This window comes from Prionailurus bengalensis, chromosome D3, assembly GCF_016509475.1.
Source record: "Prionailurus bengalensis isolate Pbe53 chromosome D3, Fcat_Pben_1.1_paternal_pri, whole genome shotgun sequence".
Taxonomy (NCBI): Eukaryota; Metazoa; Chordata; class Mammalia; order Carnivora; family Felidae; genus Prionailurus; species Prionailurus bengalensis.
The window spans coordinates 15,882,993-15,907,762 of NC_057356.1; the positions used below are offsets into that span (position 1 = coordinate 15,882,993).

The window sequence follows — 24,770 nt, forward strand, 5'->3', positions numbered from 1 at the left end:
ACAAGAACTGGCAACAGATTCAAAGGCAGACACTTGTGGTTCAGGCTCTACAGTCAACTCCTAGGTTCGAATCCCAGCCCGACCCCTTCATCTAACTTCTCTGAGCCTCGGTTTTCCCACCTATTCAACGGGAATGTTAATGCGGATCTCTCCGCATTGTTTTCAAGATGAAATGAGGTAATACCAGGCCCTTCACGCTCATTATTTCAATTAAGCCTCACAACCAGCCTGTGCTGTGGACATTATCACCCCGATTTTACAAGTGAGGAAAACAGACTCAGAGCCATCCACACAAGGCCTTATTTTCCTTTGAGTTCAGCTACTACCCTATTAAAGATCCAAACATCTATTGTAAATATTGTCTGTAATAAAATGAGGCATAGCACAATTCACATACACATATACAAGGACTGGGGTGGTGGGGTCCATTTAAGTGAAAAACCGTCAGTGACTCTGGCTTCTGAAGTGAAAGCAGCTGAAATCCCTTCATAAGCATTTGACCTCAAGCCAAAAATTCCTCATTCTGGTCATTCAGACAGCAAACCCATGTCTGCTATCCTAAGGCAGAAGCCCACGCTTCAGGACTCTGACACAGAAGTTAGATGACTCAGTTTACCCTCTGTTCTGCCAGTACCAAAATGACTGGTTACCTTGGTCAGAAAGTTAAGTTAACCAACTGCTTCATTACAGTGTTTGGTTGCATTGTTTGTGTTATTTGTTTGCTTTTCTGTCAACCTGACCTCGTCGAAGAGAGTTAAGGAAATATTGTGTCCGGTCCTCCATCAGACACTGGAAAAGAATAATGAGTAAAAAGAGACATGGCGCCCACCCTCATGGAGCTCACGGTCAGATGGTGGAGTCAAACGCTCAATGAGTCAATAAGCAACAGAGTAAAATAACTGAGTCACTTAGATGCCATGAAGGAAAGAGACGAGGGCTGACTCAGCGTGTAGGTCAGGGGACCTAGTGAAGACGGAGTGACCTGACCCGAGAAGGCCGCCCTGAGGAAGCAGACATGAAAGCTGAGACGGGAAGAATGAGCAGGCACTGGCCACATGAGACATCAAGGGAAGAGGGCTCCCAGCAGAAGAAATGACCAGGACAAAGACCAGGGGGCCGGAAAAAGGAAGGTGGGGAGCAAGGAGGAAGGTTCCAAGTGGGGCTGGTGAGGCAGGCGGATGTCAGACCCTGCAGGGCTCGGAAGACCATGATTAAGAATGTGCATCTGTTCCAAGGCCATGGGGAGCCAAGGATGTGTTTCCAGCCAAGGCCACTCGGCACTCCCATCCCATCCCCCCATACAAGTGACTTACGCTCTCTTCTCTTACGCATTATCAGACATCAAGAGCCTTCCAAAAAAGCTGCTTCCCACTGTGGTGTCACTGGCTGCTGGGGCTTCTCTGCTTACCTGTCCCAGGTAACAGAAATGTGCCTTCTATGCCCTACCAAGGGGGAAGACCCCTCTTGGTTTTTTTGAGGTCTTTCTTTCTTAACAGTAGGCATAATCCTAAGAGGCCGCATTTGGGCAAGGGGAATATAAAGCATACTAAATAAAAGTAGAGCATATTAAATAAAGTATATTTAATAGCTCATTTGTTTTCATCTTTGTCAATCGGCATATGGCAAAATAATAATAACATCAATGTAATAGCTAATACTTAACCAACTGACATGCTATTTCTCAAGCACTGCTCGAAGCACTGCATGTGTATTAACTCATTTAATCCATAAGGACCAGGAAACCAAAATATAAACAAACAAACAACTGACAATGTCTTTCATGGCTATTATTTTGTGTTTGGGGGCTAATTCTGTTTGAGGGTGAACGTGGGATTTCTGAGCACGTTTGGTGATAGACAAGAACAAAGAAAATGAAAAATTTTTCAAAATCTTTGACAGGGAGATCCGTAGCACAGATTGGAGATATATTTGCCCTATTTTTTTTTTTTTTTTTTACATCAGTGGCCAAGTTTTTATTAAATTAGAATCAAGTCAGCTTCCTGAAGCCGGGTTATCAACAGTGTATTGAATCAAGCTCATAGGTTTTTGTGGACATAATGGCGTAGTTATTGTAAGAGCTTTGTCAGTTAACTTATGGTCATTTGCTTAAGTCTGTAGCCCCCTTAGAAAGTTGTCTTTAAACGTGGAAACATTATTTGCTTCCTTGTCTCTGAGTCTCAGTTTTCTCACCTGTAAAATGGGGCATGAAATTTTTCACCCCATGAGGGTCATTGTGGAGATTCAATTATGTGACGGCATAAACGGTCAGTCCAGGGCCTGGCATGAAATAGATACCTCATGAATATTAACTATTATTTTACCATAATTCATTATTATTATAACTAACCTGGCCTCTGGTTTACCTCCAGCCTCTTCTCTCTCTCCTTCCCCCTCCTTCCTTCACACTTACATTTCAGTCACACTGGGTTTTCTTGAGTACCTTCAACAAGAAAACTATTTCCTACCCCTGGACCTTTGCATGTGCTGTTTCCCCTTCCAGGCTTCTTCTTCCCCCACCCTCTTTTTGTAGGCCTGGCCCCTTCTCAAATCTTCACACGTCAGCCTACTGCCCCACCTCAGCAAAAGCTCCCTCCCTATACCCCATTTTTCTTGCCTCAGTAAGATTCTGTAATCATCATATTAGCCTGTTTACTTATTTTCAGTCTCCACCAGAATGTGAGCTCCATGTGGGTGGGGAGCACTGTCTGGCATATAGTTGGTGCTCAACAAATAGCTTTTGAATGGATGGATGGATGTCCATCTACAACAGTGGTTCTCAACTCTTCCTAGAATAACCTGGGAAGCTTACAATAAGGTAAGCTGGAGTCCCAGTGCCAGAGACCTTGATTCAATTGCTCTGGGAGGGGGCTTGGGCAGAGGAATCTGTGAAGTCCCTTCAGGTAATTCTAAGGTCAGCTGGGGGCTGGGAACCACCAACATAGGAGAATTTAAAAAGCATGACTTTGAAGAGTTGCATCTCAGGCCTGCACAGCAGTTACCCCATAGGTGACACCATCTCATCTGGGATCATGCAGAATGTGTCAAGAGTTCTGCTCTAAGACCAGAGAGAAAGGACAAAGTGCTTTCCATATTTGTCTGGCTCAGGACAGTCGATCAGTTTTACTGTTTGATGTAAGGTGTCACAAATGTCTAGAACGTTGGCTCCCCTGGTGTTCAACTCCAGTTAGCAAAATTTATGGAGTTATACTGAGTCTCTCCTTCTTGCAAATGTGGACGCCAGGAGTCGTCTGAACCTTCTGGCAGGCAGCCAGGAGTCCTGGCTGTGCAGCCTCACGACACAGTCTTGCTGGTCCCTGCTACGGTTTTTTTGAAGTTGGGCCTAGAAACAGTCACCCTCAATTCTGGTTCCTGACCAACTTTCCTTCCGTGGGTATTTGAGGATCAGGTGTCCATCCAGGGAAGGGATGTATAAATAAGCCTGAAATAACTTGATGCAGTGACTGTGACATCATTAGTATTTACTACAGGAGAAAGGAACTTGCCCATGTTTCTATCAAAGTGTGACCATTGCCGGCTCGAGGCAGCTGACCAAGACCCGGATGCTGTCCTTAGGTTTTATAATAACTATTCCGTTCTCCCAGCATAAGCCCAAGCTTGGACAACAGAGAAAATGCCCTGCTGGGGACTCTCAAGAGCCTTATAAAATGTGCGGTGAGGCCTTCTTTGCTCTACGTCCTGAGAAAGTTTCATTTGCCTCACGGAGGAAAATAAAAACTGGAAGGAAACTAAAAGTCCTTCTTTTCAACATAATTTTCATGGTGAACAGAGATGACACCTTACCACCCAGCACCTGAAAATAAGGGTGGTTGGTTTAGGGAATCATGAGGTCTACAGCTCAGAAAGGAACCCCGGGCAACATCCCAGCACCACACACACAAGTTAGAAGACAACAGACACAGACACAGGGGAAGGATATAATATGAGAGAATTTCTTTAAGTGTGGACACTCCAATCTACGTGAGACAAAACTTCACAGAACTACACACAGAGCGAAACAACAGAAACAACAAAATAACGAACCAAAACAAACAAAAACATCTCAGTTGATAGTATCATGCCAATGTCAGTTTCCTGGTTTTAACAAAGTGCTATGGTTACGTAAGATATCATCATTAGGAGAAGCTTGGTGAAGCATTTTGAGAACTCTTGGTACTATCTATAGTTTGCAACTTCTTATGAGCTTCAATCTATATCAAAATAGAAGTTATAATTTGGGGGAAAATGGACTAGAATAAACTAGGGGAAAATTTTGCAATATATGTAACAGGTTAAGGTATATCATCTGCTGTGCTATTCAGTACAGTTGCCATTAGCCACATGTGACTATAGAGTATTTGAAATATGGGGCACCAAAGCTTTTAATGATATTATTTTGGATGTGTTGGGTTAAATCAAATATATATTATTAACTTCACCTATTTATTTTTAATTTTTTAATGTGGCTACTAGAAAATTCTAAGTTACATATGTGGCTCCCATTATATTTCTATTGCACAGTGGTGATCTGTAATATATAAAAAGTTCTCACAAATCAATAAGCAAAAGACAAACCAATAGAAAACTGGATAAAGGATATAAGTACAAAATTCATCAAGAATAAATACAGGTGACCAATAAACATTTATTCATATAACAAGTATTTATTGATCTCCTATGTTTCAGGCACTGTATTGGTCACCAGAGAGAGGTTCTTTTTTTAACGATTTTTTTTTAAGTTTATTTATTTTGAGAGAGAAAAAGAGAGGCAGAGAGAGAATCCAAGCAGGCTCTGCACCATCAGCGCAGAGCCTGATGCAGGGCTCAAACTCACAAACCATGAGATCACAACCTGAGCCAAAGTCAAGAGTTGGGCACTTAATCGGCTGAGCCACCCAGGCGCCCCCAGAGAGGGTTTTAAATACACTGTTCTTAGAAAGTTTCTCTAAGAAGGTGACATTTGAGCAGAGGTCTGAAGGACATAAAGATAGCTCTACCTCACCATTAAACCAAAGAAATGTTATTTGGAGATTCTTTTTCACCTATCAGAGTGGCAAAAAAAAAAAAAAAAAAAAAGATAAACAAGGTTGGCAAGGACGTGAGGAACAGGGCACTTAAATACTGTTAGTGGTGGTGTAAATTTGTCTAGCCTTTTTTTTGCAGGGCAATTTGACTCTGTCTTCTCCAAACGTAACCACAGCTACCTTTTGATTCAGCAGTTCCATTCCTAGGAATCCATCCTAACTAAGGAGAGGCTCAAACGCACACAAAACTCTACGAATAAGGATGTCTACTAAAGCATATTAAGTAATTGCAACAACCTTTAAGTAACTGAAATATCTATGGGTGAGGTGCAACCACGTAAGTGACAAAGCCACTAAAAAGAATGAGACAACTACACTGACAATTTTTCTGTAAGTTTGAAGCTATTTGAAAACAAAAAGTTACCTAAAAACAACAACAAAAAGTGCCATGACAAATTAAGATATTCCCCCCAAGGATGTAAGGATAATGCAACATTAGGAAATTCATCAATATAACTCACTATTTTTAAATCATGCCTGGAGAAAGAAAACAAGAATGAGACAGACCCAGAAGCACTAGCTTGGAAAGGTGCAGACCCTATATTAGTGGGAAAATGCAAGTTGCAGAACAGGATAGTATAATATCATTCATATTTTTGGAATAAAGAGAAAACAGACAAACTCTGTGTGTGTGTGTGTGTACACACAGACTTTTATGTACATTATTAAAGTTAATTTCACCGATTTATTCTTATTTTTTTAATGTGGCAACTAGAAAACTTAAAATTACATATGAGGCTCCCATTATATTCCTATTGCACAATGTGGATCTACAATATGTAAAAAGTTCCCACAAATCAATAAGAAAAAGGCAAACTAATAGAAAACTGGACTAATGATAGAAGCATAAAATTCATCAAGAAGAACTACATTTGACCAACAAACATTCACATACACACATCCACACTTTACCAAACTAGCTGTGTGACTCTGGGCAAATCACTTTAACTTCTCTGCGCCTCAACTTTCCCATTAGTAATATGGAAACAATAAAGCATCTACCTCACAGGCCTGTTATGAGGACAAATGAGATAATCCTAGAAAAATACTTAACACAGTGCCTAGCATACATAAATGCTCAATCAGTGTTACCTGTTATCATTATTATTTTGTCAAAGAAAGACTGAGAGGCCAAAACATTTAGAAAAGAAAAAAATTCACTTGGAAAGAAACGCAAGGGAGTCCACCTTCAAAAGGACCAGCTAGCCCAATAAAAAGCACAACACAAGTATTTAAAGAAAACAACTGCGAAACTGCCAAGGTAACCAAGTTTTACAATAATCTGTTCACGATTTAAAAATAAACAAATAAACAAAGCAAAATAGTATCTTTCTCAAGAGATTACAATATCCACAAAAGTGTGACCTCCATTTGGGCACCAACATCTCAAAAGACGGAGATGAAGTTGTCTTTGCCAAGATTTATGGGAAATACTCAAGGTTTCAATATTGGAGGGATGTAGGCTCGACAGACTGACCCTGTATTCTTGGTTTATCTCAGGGTACAAATTGCTATTTTTTTATCTTGACTGATAGACACGAGGTACTTAGTCATAATGGAAGCAAGAGAAAGTGTTAGCTTTCCTTTCATATTATTCGTAGGCAGGGGGTGGGAGGTGGGCTGAGCAGGGGGGGGGGGGGGGGGGGAGGCGGTGGATCTAGAAGCAAATGCACCAGACTGCAAACAATGGTTATCCCTGGGAAACAGGATGAGGAAAAGAACTTACTATTTACTGGCTGTTTCTGTAGCATTTGAATGTTTTACGTGTTCACAAATTACATTTGTAATCTGTAAAGGAACTAATAAGATCATATAAATGTTAACTATCTAAGTCATCCCCTGTTTCTTTCTAGTTCTTCCACAGCAGATGGGATAGTTTGCTTTCTAAGCTTTTCAGAAAAAGATTTATAAACCACGCATTTTCTCTACAACCCATCTCCACCTCTTCAGTCCATAGCATCTGCCAGGAGACCCTTAGTATGCAATTCCAAATTGGGAGACACAAAGAATGACAGCCAATGAATGGGGGAGGGAGGAACTAATTCCTTCTCGCTTCATTATTAGATCTCCACCTTGAACCCCGAGATTCCCAACCAGTGAGGTCCTTCAGAGTGAAATCTGGGAGTTCTAAAGCTGCCACGCTCATCTCTCCATATCCTAACATTTACCCAGCAGATATGCCATAGACAGCCCCTTCCTCAAGGACCAGAGGAGGAAACAGATTCATAAGAGAACTCATGGCTGGGGTGGGGAGGGGGGGGGCAGTGGAAGGAGAATCCATAGCTAATACTGAAAGAGGCTTTCATCTGTCTTTCAAGCCAACCAAGGCCTCAATTCTAGACGACTCAGCACCTCCCTTAGGAGCCCCGGCAACATGGTGGTTTGCAAAGAGGAGGGTCACATACAAGATGCCAGAGTGGCAGCAGGTGATGAAGGTTGAACAAGACTCACTCATGGCTTGCACCCAAATCTCCCTCGGCCAGGTCACCAGCCTGGCTCTGCTGACCTGTAGCAAACAACTCATGTGGCTCAGGAAGCTTCCATTGCTCAGGGGCAATGCACAGATATATAGATGTACCCCTCAGTATGGCACAGGCTTACTGTTCTTCCCACTTGAGAACATGGAACTGGTGTTTTCATCCAAACAGCCAGGAGTTGACAATATTCGGGGAGGGAGGAGTCTCCCTATATTTTCCCTCTGATTACATCAACACCAGTGCGTTGCCCTAATTAAGTGCATCTCAGAACTCGGTTTTTCAAAGCAACACAACAGGATAGTGATCAATTTAAGAGCATTTTGAATGTGCGTAATTTTACATTGGATTGCAAAAAAAACATAATTTTAAAAAAATGAACTGGACTGTGGGGTCTAACATTCTACACATTGACTTTGATCTGAAGACTATAAAACAAAGTTCCTGGGGTGCCTGGGTGGCTCAGTCGGTTAAGCATCCAACTCTTGATTTCGGCTCAGGGCATGATCTCATGGTTTGTGACTTCGAGCCCCACATCAGGCTCTGCACAGATGGTGCACAGCCTCCTTGGGATTCTTGCTTTCCTCTCTATCTTCCCCTCTTCTGCTCTCTCTCAAAAAATATAAACAACAACAACAACAAAAAAAAACCCCAAAGTTCCTCAAACCTAGGTCCTCAAAGATTCTGCTCCAGCAAGAGGCAGACCCTGATCATCTATAATTCTAAGTACCCCAGATGATTCTACTGTACCCCAAAGATCTTCGTGTTGGAGGAAGAACAAGATAGACAGTGGCAATTCACAGTAAAAGCTAACATTTATTGAGTATATACTATGTGCTGGGGCAATGCTAACTACTACTATTAAGTCGTTGGCTCCTCTATTGTGAAGGAGATGCTATTATCATTGCCCCCAATTTACAGATGAGAACTATACAGATGTATCAACCTTAGAAAGGTTGATAACTTCCTCTAATTCTCACAGCGACTAACACATAGAATTTGAACTCAGCTCTCTCTGGACTTAGAGCCCATGCTCTATTACGTGCTTCCTTGGGATAAATCTTTTTTTTTTTTTTATGTTTATTTTTGAGAGAGAGAGTGTGAGCAGGGGAGGACAGAGAGAGAATGGGAGAGAGGCTCTGAAGCAGGCTCTGCACTGATAACGGACAGCACAATGCAGGTCTAGAACTCATGAACTGTGAGACCATGACCTGAGCCAAAGCTGGACGCTCAACCAACTGAGCCACCCAGGTGTCCCTGGGATAAATCGTAAGGTAGTGGGCACCTTGACCTTGTAGAGCATTAAGGACAGCTGCCTAGACCAAAGGTTTTCAATTCTAAGAATCTTAAAAAAAAATTCTGCAGCAACAGCCCAAGTGTGCATCGACACATGAATAAATGAACAAGATGTGATATTATACAGACAGTGGAATGTTATTCAGCCTTAAAAAGGAAGGGGATTCTAACCCATGCTACAACAGGGCTGAACCTTGAGGACACTGCTTAATGAAATAAGCCAGGCACAGAAGGACAAATATTGTATGATTCCACTTATGTGAGGTACCTAGAGTGGTCCAATCCATAAAGACAGCAAGCAGAATGGCAGTTGCCAGAGAAGGGGCTGGGGGTGGAAGAATGGAGGGTTTAATGGGTACAGAATTTCACTTTGGGATGATGGATGGTGGTGATGGTCACAAAACCACTTCAGTGACTGCCACTTAATGCAACTGAACCCACACTTAAAAATAGTTAAAATGGTAAATTTTATGTTATATGTATTTTACCAATTTTTTTTTTTAAGAAAACTGGTATTTGGTCCCCATACCAATTAAATCTGAATCTTTTCAGGACATCTATCTGTTTTTAAAACAAAGAGGGGCACCTGGACGGCTCAGTTGGTTAAGCATCCGACTTCAGCTCAGGTCATGATCTCATGGCTCACGGGTTTGAGTCCCACGTCGGGCTCTGTGCTGGCAGCTCAGAGCCCGGAGCCTGCTTCGGATTCTGTGTCTCCCTCTCTCTCTGCCCTTCCCCTCCTCACACTCTGTCTGTCTGTCTCTCTCTCTCTCAAAAATATATAAATATTAAAACTAATAATAAAACAAACAAAAATCACTAGCCACATGTTCGTAGTAAATACTCAGGGTTGAGCACTCCAGAATTCCGGTGCTCATGCTGTTGGAAGTTATGGATATCATTGCAGGTTCCTGCCTTCCCCTTCACACCAGTCTTTTGAGCAAGCCCCATCACTGCCGAGGCCCCCTTCACTGCTGAGGCCCCCAGCTTGTTGCTAAGGTGGCCAGAATCCAAGAATTAATGCAAGGTTCTGGAAGTGGAAAGCTCGGTGTTCCACTGGGTGTTTCCCTGGCTTGTAATTGTCTACATGTGCTTCATCCCCCTTAAAAGTCCAAGAAGAGGAACAATCTATCACTGAAGTGTGGCGATTTTGGGATGAAGAACAGAGGTTCCTACTGAAATCTGCAATTCACCACACTGATCAACCTCCGTCTGTAACTCATGAATACTTATTTCCAGACTTCTCTGAGCTGCAGCAGAACTTTTGAGGGGATCATCAGCAGTAGGAGTTATGATAAGGAGGGTTTATTAGAGGACTGTTCAGCTGCCCTGGCCATCAGCCCAGCAGCAAACATTCTCTGAGCACCTCCACCTTGCCCTCCAACAAACTCATATTCTGCAGGGAAATGGATATACATCTCTCACCCACTAGCCAATACCTATTTCTTGAACTCCTACCATGTACCAGCCACTGCTCAAAGTACTAGCAACTAAGGCGATATTTAAAACATTCAACAAGTATTTAAATACGCAACTAAACATTCAATCAGGATGGGGCCAACTGGTAACCCTGAAGTTGCTGGATCATGGGGAAGTCTGCGGAGAGTCAAAGGTGTGAGGACCACGCACGATGGCTGGGGGGCCAGGAGGGGAGGGGTAACTGCTATTTACCAGCCAGCCAGAAGTAGTTCAGTATTTTACCAGCTGGGAAAGCCGTATGAGTAGGTACCAGTTCAATGACAGCTTGGCTTGGGGATAGAGGTGAACAGTTCAGCCAAGATCCCTGACCTCATGGATTGAACTTCTAGTGCAGGAGAGGTGAACTTTTTCTGTAATGGACCAAACAGTAAGTATGGTCTCTGATCCACTACCCAACTCTGTTGGAGCATAAAAGCAGCCACAGATCAAACAAATGAGTGTAGTAAACAAATGAGTGTGGCTGTGTGCCCAACAAACTTAATTTATAAAAAATCAGCAGACTGGGGGCACGTGGGTGGCTCAGTCGGTTAAGTGTCTGACTTCGGCTCAGGTCATGATCTCAAAGTTCATGAGTTTGAGCCCCGTGTCAGGCTCTGTGCAAACAGCTCAGAGCCTGGAGCCTGCTTCAGATTCTGGGTCTTCCTCTCTCTCTGCCCCTCCTCTGCTCATGCTCTGTCTCTCTCTGTCTCTCTCTCTTAAAAATAAGCATTAAAAAAGCAACAGTAGGCTGGACTTGGCCCATGGGCCAGAGTTTGCAAACCCCATTCTGTTGGACGAGACATGCATACCTGTACATTAGACAAATATTTATCAAGAATCTTCTACAGGACAAATATGGCACCAGGCACTGGTACACTGTGCTGAACACCAGATAGTGGTCCCTGCCCACATAGCACTTCTACTCTAATAGGAGAGGCCCAATCAATCATTTTAATGTGCTCTGGTAAATGCTAAGATGAAAATAATCAGCAAGGGGAAGTCAGTCAGCCCAGGGAGGGCTTCCTGGAGGAGGTGATGATCAGATCAGCCTGAGAAACACAGGTCTTTCCTTGTGGGTTGTCTGTCATCACCAGCTCTTCCCTTGTGTCCCCCAGTCTCTGAACAGCTACAACGATGGCGACATCGAAGGATCCAAGCGGCTTGGGAGGAATGCCAAGTGGGTGGCCATCGCCTCCATCATTATTGGCCTTCTGATCATCGGTATTTCTTGTGCAGTTCACTTCACAAGGAAGTAAGTAGGCTTTCTGAATCTGTCCCAGTGTAAAATGCCTTCTCCCGAATGCCCGTTGGAATGTTAGGACAGGTTAGGTTATGTTCTGGTAGCAAACGATGCCAAAGAAAAAGAGTTTTCGTTTTCATTTCACTGGTGTTATACACACCATGTCGTTTTGTGGACAGTCTCTCCTCTGCTCAGTCACTCAGTGTCCAGGCTATCCAAAACTCCACCATCTTCCAGCGGCTCTGTGTAGAACAGGGGTCAACAAAACTTCTCCATTGTAGGCCTCTGTCACCATCTCAGTCGTGACTACTTAACTGCCACTGCAGCACAAAAGCAGCCATATACAATATGCAAATGAATGAGTATGGCTGTGTTCAATAAAACTTTATTTACAAAAACTGGTATCTGGCCCATGGGCCATAGTTTTCCCATCTCTGAGAGACGAGAGAGGAAGACGGGAGAATCCCACATGGATTTTCACTGCCTCAGTCCCTTCCTCTGCCTTACCATCTGATCTGCTGAATGATTTCATGATTTTGACTCAACTAGCCGACCTGTTCTTACTGTAAGAGCAGAAGGGTGCCACATATTTTTGGTATTGCCAACGTGCTCTCGTCTCACAAAGAGATGGATGCTGTTGCTGTTTCTCTCTGGATTTGGACACATTTATCCTGATTTCTCTAACCGGCTCAGATGGGCTCCATCTGCTAGAATCAATGACACTTTCCATCAGAGGCTTGACAGGGGCAAGGTTGTGCAATGGACAATCAAGACCTGGAAATGACAAGCCCAGATCCATCTCTGCCTCACTGTGTAGCTCCTGGCAAGGCAGATAAGGACTCTGAGAAATCTTCCTGCCCTTCCCCCAGAGCAGGGAGTTAGCCAACCCCCCCCCCCCCCGACACCATGTCCCTCAAGCTGAGAAGGTCAGCCTCTTTGACTTGGTTTCAGAAAAGGCTCACCTGGTAGGCAAGGGAGGACGCAGACACCCATCAGCCTGTCAAATCAGCCAACCCAACCTTGGCAGCCAAGAGGGTAGTCCATGTCAACTTCCTATCAGAGGAGCCAGACCCAGGAACAATCAGGGCGGCTGAATGGAGGGGAAGATGGGAAAACAGGAAGTGTCACAGAGGGGGGGGGGGAAATAGATGGCTTTGACCAAAGAGAGGAAAAAGGGACACTAAAACATCTAAGGAAGTTTCTTGCCTGCAAGATGAAAATGGATGGTGTTGGTCTATGAAGAAGATGGGTAGAAAATAGATGTGCACACACCAACTTTATCCTTTAAGGAAGGCACAATGTGCTCGTGTGTGTGTGTGAGGCTGTGGGGTGTGGGGCCAATGGTGCCGGTTTGGCAACAGACTGCCTGGGCGCAGTTTCCCCCTCTGCCACTTACCTACCGTGAGACTGACGGTCAGCCAAGTGCTGAACCTCAGTTTCTTCTTCTGTAAAATGAGGATTATAGTAGTATAATCCACTTAAGAAGGCTATTGTGAAGGTTAATTAGATGACCCACAGCATGTGTATAGCATGATGTCTGTTCCTTAGTTGGTGCGCAAAAACTGCAGACCATTCGGGGCACTTGGGTGGCTCAGTCGGTTAAGCGTCCATCTCTTGGTTTTGGCTCAGGTCATGATCTCACAGTTCGTGAGATTGAGCCCCATGTCGAGCTCTCACTAACAGTGCAGAGCCTGCTTGGGATTCTCTTCCCTCTTTCTCTGCCCCTCCCCTTCTCTTGTTCTTTCTCTCTCAAAATAAATAAATAAACTTAAATATATATATAAATGCAGGGGCACCTGGGTGGCTAAGTCAGTTGAGCGTCCGACTTTGGATCAGGTTATGATCTCACAGCTTGTGGGTTTAAGTCCCGCATGGGGCTCTGTGCTGACAGCTCAGAGCCTGGAGCCCCCTTTAATTTCTCTGTCTCCTTCTCTGCCCCACCCCTGCTCACGCTCTCTCTCTCTCTTTCAAAAATAAATAATCAAAAACATTTTTTATAAAGTTTTTATTTATTTTTGAGAGAGAGAGAGAGAGACTGAGTGTAAGCAGGGGAGGGGCAGAGAGAGAGAGAGATACAGAATCTGAAGCAGGCTACAGGCTCTGAGCTGTCAGCACAGAGCCCAATGTGGGGCTTGAACCCACGAACCGTGAGATCATGACCTGAGCCAAAGTCGGATGCTTAACCGACTGAGCCACCCAGGTGCCCCAACATTAAAATGTGTGTGTGTGTGTGTATGTATGTATATATATATATATATATATATATATATATATATAAATGCAAACCATTTACTAATCCTATTATTACTGCTGTTATCAACATGGCTCGGAGAGGACTTCAGAATTTAAGATGCTACCAAATAGAGCTCATGGCTTTGCACTCATGAGCTAATTTCAAAGGACAGTGTTCCAGGGGAAAAAGGCCAAGTCTTGGCCTAACTCCTGGGAACTTGTGAAAATACATACTGCCCAGATCAGTGTTGAGCTGGGTTATAATAATAGCAGCCGACACTGACATAGAACTTAATAGGCCAGCTACTGTCTAAGCTCTTACATGAATTAATCCCTGTTGAATCCCCACAGCAACCTCCCCACTTTGCAGATAAGAAAACTGAGACTCGGAGAAGAGAAATAACTTGCCTGATGTCTCACAGCTACTTAGAGATAAAGGCAGGGTTTAACCTGGGATAATCTGGCTCTGAAAGCTGTGTTCTTTTTTTCTTTTTAAACGTTTGCTTATTTTTGAGAGAGAGACACACACAAAGTATGAACAGGGGAGGGGCAGAGAGAGAGGGAAACAGAGTAACCGAAGCAGGCTCTGCACTGTCAGCACAGAGCCGGGTGTGGGGCTCAAACTCACATACTGTGAGATCATGACCCAAGCCGAGGTCGGATGCTTAACCGACTGAGCCACCCAGGTGCCCTGAAAGCTGTGTTCTTAACCACAGTGCCACATTGCCTCTAAGCCAATAGCTAGTATACTCAGTAACAAAACCAGGAGATAGCACTCGACTTGTGGCTAGCTCCAGAGCTGATTTATATGGGTGTGGTATGCTGAGGTTTCAACCTACAAAAAGCAAACAAACAAACAAACAAAAACCTGTGATGAGACAGAACCAAGGGTAGCAAAATCAAAACACTGCAGGAAGGAAGCAGGAAGCCCTGCAAGGAACACGCATGAATGTTCCCAGTTACAGGATAATATGAGTTGTGGGGACTGTGGTGTTCGAGAGCACAGTCCAGCTGATTGTTACCACTTGGAATGCAGACCCCGTGAAGCCCATTTTTCAAAAGATATTAGAAAGCTAGGTTTTCATTTTGGAATCTCCTGTTTTTTAGATGTTGACAACCAATTCACATTATGTAAACACATGGTGAGGGCCAAAAACAAAGCAAGACGAAAAAACATACAAAAACCACATCTCCAGCCTGGACATCATCTGCTTTGCAGTCTCTGGTAGACAATGTGGCTTTCAAAGATCAGTTTTCCCATTAGACACCATCCAAGCAGTCCTACAAGGGACACAGAAGTCTTCACATATGGGGACTTTCTCCGTTCTTAATATAAATATTTCTATCCGCAGATGAAGCATCGACCCGTATATGCTTGTGATTGAGATTTTGTTAGCAGTGGTTCCTAAGAAACAATGTTTCACTGTGGTTGGAGCCTGGACTTCAGTCCTGGCTTTACTAGGATACAAATCCTACTTCTACTGCATAGACCACCCTGGCCAGTTACTCTCTCAGCCTCAATTTCCCTATCCATAAAGTAAGGATAGAATTACTTTCCATCTGTATGGTCAGGTTCCTTTCAGATACCTTTCCCTCCATGTTATCAGAGAAAACAAAAATATCTTCCAGAGTTAGAATCCCAGGGAGAAACTCAAATATAAAGGCTTTGTGTGCGTGTGCGTGTGTGCGCGCGCGTGTGTGTGTAGGAAAGAAACTAGCCCTTAGAGAATGAAATCAATTCTATCTTCCATTAAGACCAATAACGGGCCAATTTCTCAGTAATCCTTTGAAATAAAATTTCCCAGCCCTAGGAGGAATTGAGTGGCAATGTGGAATTACTAAGACAGAGGTTTCTAACTTTGAGCTGTATGCGAGTTACCTGGGGAAGTTTAAAAGAAGTTGGTATCGGGGCCCCATCTCAAAAGATTCCAAGTCGCTAAGTCAGAAGTGAGGCTCAAGAATCTGCATTTTCCAGCTCCCCATTCCTACCCTGGGGTTTAGACGCAGGTGGTCAGCTCAACCCTCTTTGCCAAACGTCCTCCCTCCCAAACCCAGAAGGAAGAATGCGCTAACAGAAGCTGGCCTTTAACAGAGTGGCCAGTTTTCATTTACATCAGCAAAGTCATCATCCTAAACGTGTTGTATCTCATTCATTGCCAAGGTGGGGAGTCAAGTTACCGCCAAGGAGAGTACCCACAGGAAGGTTCTTTTGTAACAATCCTCAAGGCAGCAAGGGCGTGCACTGAGGGATTCTGGGGAAGTCTGACGTTAGAGGAGCCCAAGCCTGGATAGGAGACAAAAAGCCTTGAATAGGTGACTTTTCTGATTCTCATTCAAAAACTGTCTGAAATAAACAGACAAGTCTGTTTAAAAACTGTCAAATCCTGCCTTTAAAAAAAATTACTCTTTATCCTTATCAACAACACCGAAACTAATCCCGAAGTCCTGACCTTTTAAAAAATTACTACGTGTCCTTATCGAGAGAATTGTAACCAATCCCTTCCCTCCCAAATGATGGAAATCCCAGGTGGATAAACTTGGGTCATAAGAGTCTTTACCCAAACTCAGAAAAAGGTCTCTTTCAATAGGATATCCATGTAAGCCATGTGGCAGTTAAAGAGAGATTTGGGACATCAAATCCACAAAAACTGGGAATCACTGACACTAAAATATTCAACAGCTTGGGACAGAATGTGGCACTCTCAGAAGAGAACCATTCTGGTGCAAACAGAATCAGAAACTTGCAGGCTCTCAAAGTCAGAAAACTCTCTGCTCTCCAGCTGCTAGGGAAAGGGGAGAAATGAATCGCACAGAGCTGAAAAATTTAAATGTTGCTGCAGTCTATTTATCAATCGAATCGTTCAAGTCCCCAGCCTAAATCAACCTGTCTGCAGGCTTTTACTTTCTGCTGGTGCCTTGAGGATTCGAGCAAAGTGAGGTTATTCCAATCATGTTTCTCAAAGTTTCTGAGTCACCTGTGACAAATTCAGCTGGGATGTTTGTGAAAATGCAGATTCGTGGCCTCTAATCAAGACCCTGAGTGGTCCTGAAAGATGCATTATCACGAGCAATCCCCCCAAAAATAGTTCTAAGCATTCCAAAGTTGCAGAAACACTGTTCTAGGGCTTTGCATCTGATGGAGGAACATTCTTGCCTGTGTATGAATATGTGCCACAAAACAAGATGTTTTTTACATCTCGAAGACACATCTGCTGCTTCGTCCCTACTCCCCAGCGCACTTTACACGCCTCCCAAGTTTGTTCTTCCCTCTCTCCTCATGATCAGGCTCCTGGTCACATATCTGATGCCCTGCAGAATTCAGTGGAATTTCCTTAGCTGCAGAAACAGTTGACTGTGACAAAGCTTGGGTATAAAGCAGACAAATGTCCCACCAGAAATATGACAAATGATATTCAGGAAGGTCTCACCTTACTGAGGGGTGAAGTTCGAACATCAGAGCATCAGGTGAGCTTTGAGTATAACCAAAATTCATCTTGGAAGCATCTACGGTGGGGGGATGCCCTATTAAGAGATTCACACCCACCCTGTATCCTGGTCAGCCCAATAGACCCAGTGTTCCCACCGGTGTTGGAAGAGATGACATTCCTTGGGTTGAACGCCAGCTGAAATAGTTGGCATGGCATATGTTCAACACTGGAACCACGCCCCAAAGTCACACAGAAGGAATAGGAGTCACATACCCACCCATCCTCATGACCATTGTACAGGGTGATGGCCAGAATCTCCAGCTCCATTTAAAGAGTTGCTTTTTTCTTTTTGAGAAACATGTATGGTTCATTCACCACACACACACACGTTCATTCACACGTACAATGCCACTCCACTGAATTTATGACTCTGGACGGCTGCGTAGGCATCTAAATAGCCAGGCAGGGCCCTACCATGTATTAAAATTGCTTCTTTGTCATTCTTAGCAATAAAAGCCTTCATGGTCCAAAGTTTTCATGCAGGAAGAACTTGGCCTCCTAAGTAGATTAAGGATCCCATGTGTCTTCCATTAGCAGACACAAAGTTAGCAAATATTAAGCCATTATGCACTGGTAAAACTTATGGCTTATAAATAAACCGGAATGAGTCCTTTCTTGGCCTCAAAATATCCTTCATTGCATTAGGATTGGAAATAAGCATATGTGTCAAGGTAGGAAAGAAGCAAAAAGTTGGCCTTTTTGCAAAAACATAAAAGCAAATTCATCTTCTTTTCTATATTACTGGTTGGAGTAAAAGTTCCTGGGGATTGGTTTCCATAGACATGTCTGCAGAGAATTTTTGTGATCCCATTATGAAAAATGGGTAACATTACCTATTCCCAAAAGGTCAGAAGGGCCTTTCTTTGTTGGTTCACATAAGCTGAAGTCAAGACAAATCACACCTAAGTCATCATCAACAATGGAAAGACTGTGGCTTTGAAAAGGATATAAACTTGTGGACTTTGACAAATAAATCAAAATAGCCGTTAAAAAGATGTTCAACCAGTGACCAGAGCAACAACAAAATACTGGGGTCTTTTGACTGTCAGATTGAAACAATTAAAAAGATGGATAATATCAAGGTTGGCGAGAGTATGAAGAATTGGATACAAAACAACACTGTTGGTGGAGGAGTAAACTGAGTCTTTGGAAGGTCAATTTGAATACATCTATTAAACTTGAAAATCCATGTGCCCACCCACTCAGCAATTCTATTTCTGAGTATCCTCCCTAGATACAAGTGTACAAATAGGCACGTGAAACAGTAGCTCTCTTCCCTGGTTACACATTAGAGTCACCTGGGGAGCTTTAAAAACTAACAATGCCCAGGGCCTACCCTGGATCAGTTAAATTAGAATCTCCAGTGATAGGACCAAGCATTCGTAGGTTTTAGGGCTCTCCAGATGACTCTAACGCAGCCAGGATGTGCAGTGATGTTCACCGCAGCTGGGAAACCATGAAACAACCTAAATGGCCATGGGTGGGAAAATGATTAAGTACCCAGTGGTTTATTCATAGGACGGGATACCACACCACAGTTTAAATATACATCGTCCATCTCCCATACTATGGCTTTAGAAGGCCCCACATGATCTCGCTGCTGCCTCTCTTTATCTCCCAGCACATTGCCCCCTCACTCCTCCGCTTCAGCTATACTGAATTCCCCTCTCTTCTTTGAGCAATGCAAGTATGCTCCTGCCACAGGGCCTTTGCACTTGCTGGTCCCTCTACCCAGAATTTTCTTCCTCCTGATATCCAAGTGGCTTGTTCCCATCTATCCTTGAGACGCTTGGTCACCTGTTAGCAGAGCGGTTACCCCTGACCAACTTCTCTAAAATAGCACCCACAGCCCCACCCTTATTACCTTGGTCCTCTTATTCCAACTTTACTTTTCTTCCTAGTACTTACCACTCCTTGCAAAACTGACTGTATAATATATAATTATATGTAACTTATTATATTGACATAAAATTATACATTTTATATATTAATATGCATATAATCATACCCTTTTATGGTCTATTTCCTCCTAGTAGGATGAAGACTCCAAAAACATTCTTTTTTATTTGAGAGAGAGAGAGTGCAAGCAGGGGAGAAGGGCAGAGGGAGAGGAAAAGAGAATCCTAAGCAGGCTCCACACTCAGGGCAGATCCCAGTGTGAGGCCCCAATCCCACGACCCTGGGATCATGACCTGATCTGAAATCAAGACTCAAGACATTCAACCAACTGAGCCACACAGGTGCCCCAAAAACATTTTCACTTCTGTCATTGCCCATAATAATAGAGCATAACATTTTACGGTTCTTCCTTTGAAGCTAAACTGTTGGGGTTTGAATCCAGGTTCTGCCTCTAAGTAGCTGTGTGCTCTTGAGCATGTCTTTTAACCAGTCTGTGCCTCAGTTTTCTCATCTGTAAAGTGGGGATAAAACAGCACCTAGCTCACAGGACTGGGAAGATTCAATTGTGTAAAGCACAATGCCTGACACACGGTACTCACTATGTAACTGCTGGGCACTGTCATCACCAACACCTAGAGCAGGGCCTGGCGTGTAAATATTTATTGAGTAAATTAATGAATGAATATGTGTGTGTGTGTAACCCATACCTTACATATATATGATACATACGTATATCATATATAGATATATCATTATCCCATGTATATAAACACACACAAGATGAATTTCTAAGTGCATACTTACAGATTTAAATGTAGAGAAAATCACCTGGAAGATGCACACAAAATGCTAAACAGTACTGCTAACCCTTTAGGAGGAGAATGAGGTTCAGAAATGCTCACAAAGCAGTTTGCTGCATCTGTATCATTTGTGGGTCGGATTTTTTTCTGTTTTTTGTGGGTGGTGGTGATTGTTGTTGTTGTTGTTTGCATGGGCCAAGTGTAAAATCAAATATGTTTCAGATGTGACATTTCTCCAAAGGAAGCCAGTGCTTATGCAGATATGCTGGCCCAGGTCTGCACTTGTTTAATCAAGGCTGATCCCTACAGAGAACAGCTTGGGTGGAGAAGGCCCAGGCCTGCTCTCTCTCTCACTCTTTCTCACTGTCTGTGTGTACCCCACAGCGCCTGAGCGGCCAGCAGTCAGCCGTGAGCATGGAGGACGGACCTCATCCACACACACCCCACCGGAGTTTCTGAGGAATGGACCCTTGACTTCAGACTGTGAGATCTTTTCCTCCAGAACTCTCCAGAGGCAGGTCCCTGGCAAATGAACTTAAAAAAGAAAAAAGAAAAAGAAGGAAAGGAAGGGAAAAAAAAGTCCAAAATTAAGGAAAACCAAGCAGCACAGACAGATCAGCCATCACAGATTTTTTTTTTTTTTTTTAAACAAAAAGAAAAACTCAAGTCTCACTGTCTGAGTTTAGTGAAGGCCTCTGCGTCCATGCCTCTTCTGCAGAGATGAGCCTCAGGAAATCTCAGTGCTTCTACATGGGGGCTGGGGGTCTACATGTGGGGGGAGAGGGAGGTCCTAGAAGCTGGCGTCCGCCAAGTCGAGCGCAAACATTTGCAGCATGTTTAAAGTTGACAATGGAGCTGAATCTGTGCTTTTTTTCCCCTTTTAATTTTACATGTCATAGCTAGTGGGTCCCACTCCATCAGTTGCTCCCTGCCACAGCCCCCAGAGTCCCCACATCACGCACCAAAGAAAACAAATGAAGGGTCTTTCTGGCCTTTTGTCCTGACCTCAATCTTCCGATGGTCCTCTCCCTTGCTTGTATCCACCGCTGCTCACCTCACTTTTCACTTCAAGACTCTTGAGACTGTACTTAGTGATCAATTCTAGGTACAGGAGCACCTTCCCCATCCCAGTTTTGGGGATAAACTGGCTGTTTACGGAATGTGCTTTATTCAAACCATCCCCGCCCCCCACTCTTTTTTAGCAAGTCTCAGGCAAGATCTTTGATTTTCCTGGATGCCTACCTGGAAATACCACCCACTGTATTTCTTTTCTGTCAGACGTAACCCCTTCAGGTGTGAGTGTACTGGCTTAATGATGCCATTATTCTGCCTGCCAGAACTTGCCAACCCAGTGTTTCTCAGATGCAGGGCAAACCACCGGCGGTACAAAAGATCATTTTTAAGTTGTTTATAGACACAACATTAAGTGATGCAAATCACAAAGTATGTTTCCCCTTTTCTATTCTTTCTCAATGCCGATTACAGCAAAGAGAAAGCTTCTGTTTAGTGCTCACGGGTCCTTAACACCTTTTCTGTTACTTTGGCTCTTTTCCCTTCTTCATAAAGGAAGAGCAGGCCTCAGGTTCAAGTCTTCTGTCTAGATAGAATTTAATAGCAGAGTCCTGTTTTCGTTGTATTTCTTAATTACCTTCCATTTACAGTTTCCCCTTAGGGACGTGATACGTTGTTTCTATTCAAATAAATTTACTTAAGAAAAATAAGTGGACTCAAAGAAAATATCAAGGGATTAACACAACAGGTGATATGTACATGTGGCAAAAGTAACTTCAAGAACTACTATCAGAAATACAGTGGTAATGAACTTTCCTAAGCAAGAGAAAAGGCAGCTTATTCTAAGTGAATGAACAAGAGGCCGAGAATTAAAACACCTGTGTCCCAAGGCCTTTTTTGCCACCCACAGGCTATGCAAGCTGATTTTTAGGCAAGTTTCTTAGCCTCTCTGTGCCTCGAATTTCTTCATCTGGAAAATGGAAATGAGAATACCTGTCTACATACCTCAGAGTGTCGTTAACAAGAATTAATCGCCATAATAGATGTGAATGCCCCTGGAGGGAGATTCTAAGTGCTATACAAATACAAAGCAGTGTTCTTAGATTACTATGAATCTCAGGCATTTGTTAAAATCCTGGACCCCAGCAAAAAATAAACGTTGATGGGCATCAGATTCCACCTGTCATCTCAGCCGGATGTCTGTCATGAGCCAGCACTTGTCCCAGGAGGAAACTGAATCAGGGCCACGAATTCTCGGCACGCAGAGATCCTAACGTCATTCCAGTATATTGGATCCCGATTTCTGTTTCAGACATCTTGTTTCTTGTTTGTTTGTGTTTGGGTCCCTGATCTTTTACCCAAATCAAATGAAAAGTGTTGCTGAGAGGCAGAAAAAAAATGGTTTTAAGTAAGCCTGTTTTCCATGGTGTATAAAGTTGTGTTTTCTCGGGGTTCCCAACCTTCTAGAGGGAATGGGCTCCTGGATCCCAGTCTAAGCCTGTAGGGAAGACAGAGAGAGGCCGGGGATGGGGCTGGAGAGGTGTCAACCTAGAACTAACTTGGGCCTGAAATGCCCTTCCAGGAGGCATTGAAAATGTTAGACACTGAAGTCACTAAATAAGGTCCCTGGGCTCCAGAGGGGGTCTGAGTTTTGCTGGGCCTTGGGACCTGGCAGAGAGCTTTCATATTGATAAATTGGGATGATGTTCTCCTCCAGGGCTTCCTGCAAGGCTGAGATCATCCTTGTTCCACTCCAAAAAGCAGTCAGAGGGGCGCCTGGGTGGTTCAGTCGGTAAAGTGTCCGACTTCTGCTCAGGTCATGATCTCGAAGTCTGTGACTTTGAGCCCTGCATCGGGCTCTGTCTGACAGCTCAGAGCCTGGAGCCTGTTCTGGATTCTGTGCCTCCCTCTCTCTCTGCCTCTCCCCCACTCACGCTGTATGTCTCTCCCTCAAAAAAATAAATAAACATTAAAAAAAATTGTTTTTAATTAAAAAAAAAAAAACAGCTAGAAAAAGGATTGACCAAGTGCATCAATCAGCCAGGGTACACTTTCGGCAAGACAGTGACAAAAAAAAAAAAAAAAAAATGGCTAGAGCGAAGAGTGGAGTTTACTGGTTCCTCTAACTAACTGCAAATTCCAGAAATAGCTTCAGGCATGGCTGGATCTTGGTGCTCAGCACTAAGAACTTCTACCGGTCTCTCAGCTTCAACTTCCTGAGTTCATTTTGGTTTCATAGCAGCATGCTGGCTGTCAGCAGCTTCAGGCTTCTCCTATCTGCTTAGCAATGCCTGTAGAAATGGTGTGTCTGTCCCCTAACAGCTACAGGGGGGAAAACGTTCAATTCAAAATAATGCAAGGGGCACCTGGGTGGCTCGGTCGGTTAAGCGTCCGACTTTGGCTCAGGTCACGATCTCATGGTCCATGAGTTCGAGCCCCGCGTCGGGCTCTGTGCTGACGGCTCGGAGCCTGGAGCCTGTTTCAGATTCTGTGTCTCCCTCTCTCTCTCTCTGACCCTCCCCCGTTCATGCTCTGTCTCTCTCTGTCTCAAAAATAAACGTTAAAAATAATAGTAATAATAATAATGTAAAATTGATTCAGAACCAGAACCAGTCCGTCAGTCTGGATACCAGCCATTAACGAACAGGCGTGGCCACCCTCCCAACACAAACTGAATCCGTGGCCAGGGGTGTATGGCACCCTCATTGGCCGCACCTGGCTCATGGTTCAGCCAGTGTAACTGAGGGTGAAGTCAGATCCACCCAAACTTTATGGGTCGAGGGTGGAGGAAAAGGATGGTTTCCCAAAGGAAAACCAAAGTGCTTTTACCAGAAGAAGGAGAGACAGAGGCTAAGCAGAAAAAACAACCACTGTCTGTATTAGGCATGCTGCCTCTTACTATGCCTGCCACAAACAGGCCAAAAGTGATGTAATAGCTTTTCAGACAATTTCCCCACTCTGTTGTCACTCTCATCCACTCCCTTGTCCGATGGCTATTTACAGAGCACCTGTTCACCCATGGGTGAGGTTTTGGAGATTCCAATATGATAAAAAGAGATCCCTGGGAAGGGTTCACAGTAGGGAGCAGGCACATATACGATAATTAGAAGAAAACATTAGGATGCTAAGACAGGCATGAACAGTGTTATGCTGTCACTTGGCGGGAGGGACCGCTGGCTGCACCCGAGAGGGGAGGCCTCAGGGAGCAAATGTCCCTGTCCCACTGCCCCGTGCATTGCTAAGGCTGATACGGCTACAGCCCTTGAAGTTGCCCTATCTTTGGCCACAAGTTATGGGCAGAAGCAGATGCAGACATAAAATCGCTGGCCTCAGCTCCTGGATCAGCAAATTATCTCTGGCCTACACTAAGACAGCTGCATTCAGCAAAACAGCATTATGCATGTATCTTGATACGTAACCCTAGATCCAGGCTTCTAAATATAAGAGACAGTTTTGGGCCACTGATTACAAAAAGAAAAAAAAAATTATTCTAAGACAGCATCCACATTCATTGCTTACTACCAATCCTTAAAAAATACTCGTGGATGTTGACTATTTGAGCCTGGAGAGTTACCTTATGAAAACAGGCCCCTGAACCCACATACTTTGAATTCCAGTTTTGACGCACGCAAAAAAGAGGCCTAAAGACTAGTTAGTCAAGCGTCACCCATCATTTCTGGAGGAGTCCCAGAGAGAAGGAATTCCCTTTCCAATACGGATTTGTTCGTTTATTATTTCTTCCAATAGAGATTTATTTATCGGGTGTCAGGAGAAAGAAGTACAGGGTTGCC

The 24,770-nt window shown here is 43.7% G+C and overlaps 1 protein-coding gene across 1 annotated transcript in view; it reads left to right on the forward strand.

Annotated features, from left to right (window-relative positions):
• TMEM233 (transmembrane protein 233) overlaps positions 1–22,391 on the forward strand; it is a 37,797-nt gene extending 15,406 nt beyond the window's left edge. The window contains exons 2-3 of the mRNA XM_043557729.1: positions 11,425–11,561; positions 20,353–22,391. Of these exons, the coding sequence (XP_043413664.1) occupies positions 11,425–11,561; positions 20,353–20,359 (144 nt within the window). The 3' untranslated portion in view covers positions 20,360–22,391. The remainder of the gene's footprint in view (positions 1–11,424; positions 11,562–20,352) is intronic.
• The last annotated feature ends 2,379 nt before the right edge of the window (positions 22,392–24,770 follow it).